We start from the raw sequence: 6,265 nt of genomic DNA on the forward strand, positions 1-6,265 counted from the left end.
GAAGTACGAAAATAGAGTAGTACTAGAATTCCTCCCAAAACCAATCTATTTACATAATAGTAAACAAATATAATTAAATTTCAAAAGCGTAAATTACTTATGCACATCAAAGTACCTACCATACCATCGCTGACATCAATGACAATAACTTCGGACGAACCGAAATATTTGAAACAAAAGTTGTTATATCATACGTTCAAATGTTAATTTAGAATATAACAATTAAATTTACAACAAATTTTAAATATTATGGTATACAATTAACAAACAGTCCGCACTAAGCGCGGAAAAACCACCGGTTGTTCTTATAAATGAAAATTTAAGAGTCTATTAAATCAATGAGACATGCCTGAATTTTAGAGATTTTTTTTTTTTTTGAATGAATGTAAAATTATATTCAGTCAAAACTGTGTTACATCTAGTGCTTCTGTTTTTATTTATATACTTAATCAACTAAAATAAAAGAAATCTTCTGTTTTCTATGTTGGATTTGGAACTTACCTTATTCCAAACCAAATGCGTAAACTCCTTTCCAAGTATGCATGACCCGTGGCTTTGACAGCAAGAAGGTGAAACCTTATCGTTTTGTCGATAAGCTTACTCAGTATGGCAGCCGCTTTTGGTTCCTCTCCATGCCTTCTACCATTTCTTTCTCTCCAAATGCTATGGACTGCAACCTGAAGAGAGTATCTGATAAGAAACATTTCTGTTGGAGGGTAGCTTCTACCATAAACCATTTCCCCAATATCATCCCAGTCAGTGGTGAAATCATCCCTAAAAAACCCTTTCACCAGAGATTCCCACACTTCAGTCGAGTAAGGACACTGAAAGAAGAGATGTTGGCATGTCTCTTGAACTCCCTGACACATAACACACTCTGCGTTCACAGAGACATTCCAAGCTTGCATTTTGTCTCCCGTTTGCAATCTGTTCCTTCTCGCAATCCATAATATGAAAGAGTATTTTGGAGTAGACTGAGGGAACCATATACCTTGACTCCAAGCGCAAGTTTGATGCTCACTTCGCACATGTTGCCAGGTCTTCTTTGAAGAGAACTTACTCACAAATTTCCCTTCACCCCACTTCCAAAGCTTAACATCATCTTTATCATCTAACCCTCCAACATGCAGCCTATCAATCTCATCTTCTATATCATTGAAAATACTCTGTCTGTGCCTCCACCGTTGATGATTTGATATAACATCTACCATCGTAGCGTTGTTTGCTATGCCCAGGGCAATAACGCCTCGATCACCTACCACCTCCTTAAGACACCCAATCTGAGACCATACTTCGTGCCAGAATGAGGTATGACTTCCATTACCGACCTCAACCTGTATAAATTACCTTGCAATACTCCTCATCTTCAGTAGCTTTTTCCACATCCAAGATCCCAAGTTTGTGTTAACTGAGATCGACCAAAAAGACCCCTTCCTTATCAAGTAGCAATGGATCCATTTGACCCACAAGGAAGAGCACGACGATGCTATTCTCCATATAAGCTTCAAGCAGTGAACATTATTTACTTCCTTCAAGGGTCTAATGCCCAAGCCGCCCTCATTCCTTGGTAGACAAATGTCTTGCCAGCTAACTTTTGCTTTCGTGGTTTTAAGATCCGGTCCAGACCACAAGAAGGCTGCGCAGAGTCGCTCTATCTCTTTCAGGCAGCTACTTGGTAATCTGAAAGCAGCTAGCCAAAGTTTGCAAGACTCATAATGACTGAGTTGATCAGTTGATGCCGACCAGCGTGTGAGAGGAAACGACCAGTCCATGAACTCATTCTTTTCCTGATCTTTTCCACTAAAGGCATGTAGTCATTTACAGTCATCCTCTTGGTGAGTAGAGGAAGGCCTAAGTACCGTACCGGCAATTGACCTGAAGCAAAGGGAAAGCATGATAGAATTTCTGATTCCTGCTCTCCAGTAGTACCAGCCATGTAGAGAGTTGACTTTTCCAAGCATGATAGAATTTTAGAGATCTTATTGGATTACGAAACATATTGCACACCAACTTCACTAGAGCAAACCTTTAACAAGATGGATGTACGTTTGAGAGATCATTAACAAATTTGATGGCATCTTTTTGTGATAAATTTGGAGGGTCGAAGGTTTAGCTTTGAGCATGTGTGACATTTCATTACAGGTTTCCTACGAGATTTTTCATTGTCCATAAGTCTTGAGTGAATGATTCACAACTTCATATCCACCAACATAAATTCTATTGTATTTTTCCATTGAAAGTTATCCAGTGATGTTACGAAGAAATTAATAGCATTTCAGATACTAGCTAAGACTTTCCTTCGAGAGAATTATCATTAGAGAAACAAATTTAATCACGTTATGTGAGTCCTTTCATGGTGACTGACTTGTTATACATACCTGAAAACATCACAAACGGAACTGGAGGATAATTTGGATCCCCATGCCTAGATGAAGGGGGCAATTAAGCAGCAAACTGAGACAGCCGTCAGCTCTTTTAGAGGGTTTAGTTAGTGAAAGCACTGAAAACACATTTTGACACATGAGCGGATGGTTGGGTGTGAGATTGGTGATGGAACCAAGTAGTTGGTTGTAAAACTCTCCCTACTTAGTCGATGGTCGATGGTGGTCGAGTGGTGCCCTTGCGAATCAAAATGAACTAAAAAAAGAAAGAGTTAATTAACAATGCTAATAAACAGAGAAAACAAAATGGATAAGGTGGAAATGGTTGATGGTCGATGAGATGGCCGATTGATGGAAAACAATCCAATTGGTTTTAAATTCTTATTGGATCGATTTAGTGGATGTATGGATATGGATTGACTTGCTCAATATGGTGGGTTGATTGTCTTTCTCAATCTGTGAACCAAGAGTCCCTGACTCACACAAACAAACTAATATTCACAAATCAGTAGAAATGAAGTGCTTCTCGGTTCTCACACTTGAATTCATAATGAGAATCAATTTAATTCAAGACATAATTCTTTGAGAATATGGAAAAAAAATGGTAGATCTATTTAGAGATTGAAAGGTGATTTACAAATGAAGATTAAGCTGAGCTTACCTAGGCTTGTTGCTCAATTCTCAAAGATAGAAAAATTTTAAGGAAACATATCAAACAAAAATCTAAATGTTGGAGGGTTTGAAAGGATTTAGCTGAGTCAAAGGATATTATTTGACTTTCTTGATTCTTGACAAATTTGGCATGAACTAGTGATGTTCGGGAGTGTCCAGGTTCGTTACAAATATCAAAAATCCCCAGAAATAAGAAAAAAAGCCGTTAGAACTCTTTGACTGAAAATGTACATGAAACCAAATAAGAAAGGCCAGTCAATATGAGACTTTAAGTGATAAAGTGCGTTTTAATTCTTCTTTTAATGTATTCAACCTTCTCTGGTTTGTGGAAAATCAATAGGGTCGGCATATCTTGGTTGGTAATGTGCAAAACAATTTGGGATATCTAACTTGCCACAATTAGCTCCAGTTTACTTTCTTGGAATTTAAGTGGGATCCATCAGATATAGTGTGGTATGGGGTTCCATAAAGTGTTTTAAGGACTTCTAGAAGAAGAACAAAGCAGCATGACTTCCACAATTAAGTTTTGCTTGGTGCAAAGATCTTCTGAATAAGGTAAGTGTAGAACCGGTTTGACCCATCTTAATAAATTGAGCATATCCTGATATTTATGATCTTTCTCCTGGTTTTGGGCTTTGTTGGCTTGGTAAAAGATCCATTTTGAATATCATGATTGGATTTTTTGAAGGATGTTTTATAGTTGGACTGTGGAATCCATTTTAGTTGGTTGATACTCTTAGAAGAATGTGTTGCAGAACCTCGAGTTTGTAACTTGCACAACTTTCTGGTCCATTCAGATTTTAGGATGCTTCCACTTGGTTTTGACACATTGTTGAGTGTAGAATTCAAGCTCTTGGTTGGTGAGATATGTTTTTTAAATACACATATGTTGTAGTCAGTTCTTCAGTTGGTTGAATGATGTATTTGGTTGGTCCAGCTACAATTCTGGATATTGCATCACAGTTCCACCTAAATCTCAAAACCACTGAAAGTGAAAAACCAGCTAAAAATATGAATAACATACCATCTTAAATATTTTTCCGAATGAACAATTTTGTTGAAGAAGAAAACACTACATGGTGTTGAAGCCTCTGTACTATCATATCAATCCCTTAGAGAGTTCACAATTAACCAATTATCCAAATCATAAGCAATCAAGGCCTAAAATTCAATCATTGCTTTTCTACCTTCTTTGATAAATAGCAGTATGGGACAAGAAATGATTTTGCATGACTTTGATCGGATAAACGAATAAATGCTACACTATTAAAATGACTTCATCGGCCTGTGACGGCCACCAGAGACAAATTTTTCTCCACCTATATCTTATAGAATTTGAAGGTTCAATATTATTGATATAAGGGTTTACAATATATACAACAGTTTATGACCAGAGTATGGAAATTCATAAACAGAGGATCCTAGAATATATATATATATATATATATATATATGAGATATCTTCTTTACACGCCCCCGCAAGATAGAGGGAGGTGAGTCACTCCAATCTTGTTGGAAGCTGTGATGAATGCATGTCTTGTACGGTTTGGTTAAGGCGTCTGTTAACTGATATTTGGAGGAGACATGAGAGACACACTATGAGCCTGACTGAACCAGACCTCTTATGTAGTGATAATCCAAGGCTATTTGCTTCATGCACGAGTGAAATACTGGATTGACACTTAAGTAGGTTGCACCAACATTATCACAATAGATGACTGGTGTTGTGGGCAATGTGATCTTCAAATCGGTCAGTATGTTTCAGATCCATCGAACTTTTGAAGCAGCGTTGGCAATGGCTCGATATTCTGCTTCCATAGATGAGCGAGCTACACCATTCTGCTTCTTTGTGGACCAGGAGATCGGTTGTTTGCAAAGATAGATGACGTACGCATTGGTGAAGACATAGTCATCAACATGACCAGCCCAATCTGCATCTGATAATGCATGAAGAATCAGAGGATTATGAGCCTGCAGTAGAATACCATGTGTAGTAGTCCCTGCAAGATAGTGAAGCACTCGCTTAGCAGCTTGCCAATCCTCATCAGACAGACGATGCATGAACTGTGAGAGACTTTCACAGCAAACGCAATGTCAGGACACGTAAAAGAGAGGCATTGAAAATTGCCTACAACCATCATGTACTCCGGGGCATTTTGAAGAGGTGTACCCGATTTAAGATAAGAGTTTTGGAGTCGTTTGCATAGGTGTCGCAATCGACTTGGCTGCAAGCATGTTAGTCTCCGCCAAGAGATCTAGTATATACTTGCCTTGCATTAGATGTAGACCCTGCTTCATACGGGTGACTTCAATCCCTAGAAAGTAGCTGACATCACCCTCATCTTTAAGTCATAACCGAGATCCTAAAGCTTCAATGATGCGTGAGGTTGCATCATGATTATTCCATGTAACAAGAATGTCAGCTACATACAACAAGACATAGATGAGAATGGTTTCACTGGATAAAATAAATTAAGAAGCATCTGCAAAGCTGTTAACAAAGCCGATTTGAGTGAGAAAATTCTTCAATTCCATGTACCATGTACGCAGAGCTTGTTTAAATCCATATATTGCTTTTTTCAAGCGACAAACATGGTGTGGTCTATCAGGATCCAGAAAGCCTGGAGGCTGTTCCATGAAAACCTCCTCGTCCAAAGTCCCATGAAGAAATACCTGATATACATCAAGTTGTCCAACCGTCCATGAGTTTTTCACAGCCTGACCGGGAACCAATCTTTTTTGTCACATATTTTATCACCGGACTGAACATTTCTTTATAATCTAGACCATACTGCTGATGCTTTCCTTTCGCAGCCAAGCGTGATTTCGTTTGCAAGCTTACCAGTAGTAAGTAAGTAGATTGTGCTACAGGAACAATATCAGGAGCTGACGGTTTGAATCTTGACCATTGGCTCTTTGGATGGTGGAGGTAGGGACATTGGTTGAGCCAGTTAGCCTTTGAGTAGATTGTGTCGGTTGGTTTGGGTTAGTAGGTTGGCCAGTGGGGCTGAGAGATGGAGAAGAAGAAGTAGATGCAGTGGAGGAAGTAGATGAGTGTGAAAAAGAAGGCAATACCTGAGATGGAGCTGGAGTTGGAGCAAACGTCTGAGATAATGTAGGCAGGTGAGGGCATGAGCTCGAAGGTGTGAGAGGCTGAACCAGTGGAACTTTACTGAATGCATGTGATGTTGTACCATGAATCTCTTCTAAAT

At 38.8% G+C, this 6,265-nt stretch overlaps 1 protein-coding gene across 1 annotated transcript; it reads right to left on the minus strand.

The window, feature by feature from the left end:
* Positions 1–497: 497 nt before the first annotated feature.
* Positions 498–1,211, minus strand: LOC106414229. The gene has a single exon (XM_013854917.1). It carries the CDS (start codon positions 1,209–1,211, stop codon positions 498–500), a length of 714 nt encoding a protein of 237 aa, XP_013710371.1.
* Between the last annotated feature and the right edge of the window lie 5,054 nt (positions 1,212–6,265).

The sequence above is a fragment of the Brassica napus genome, chromosome C5 (assembly GCF_020379485.1).
Source record: "Brassica napus cultivar Da-Ae chromosome C5, Da-Ae, whole genome shotgun sequence".
NCBI lineage: Eukaryota > Viridiplantae > Streptophyta > Magnoliopsida > Brassicales > Brassicaceae > Brassica > Brassica napus.

Excerpts from the sequence above, each read along its gene's own strand:
- LOC106414229 (XM_013854917.1), bottom strand. The coding sequence starts at position 1,211 with ATGGTAGATGTTATATCAAATCATCAACGGTGGAGGCACAGACAGAGT.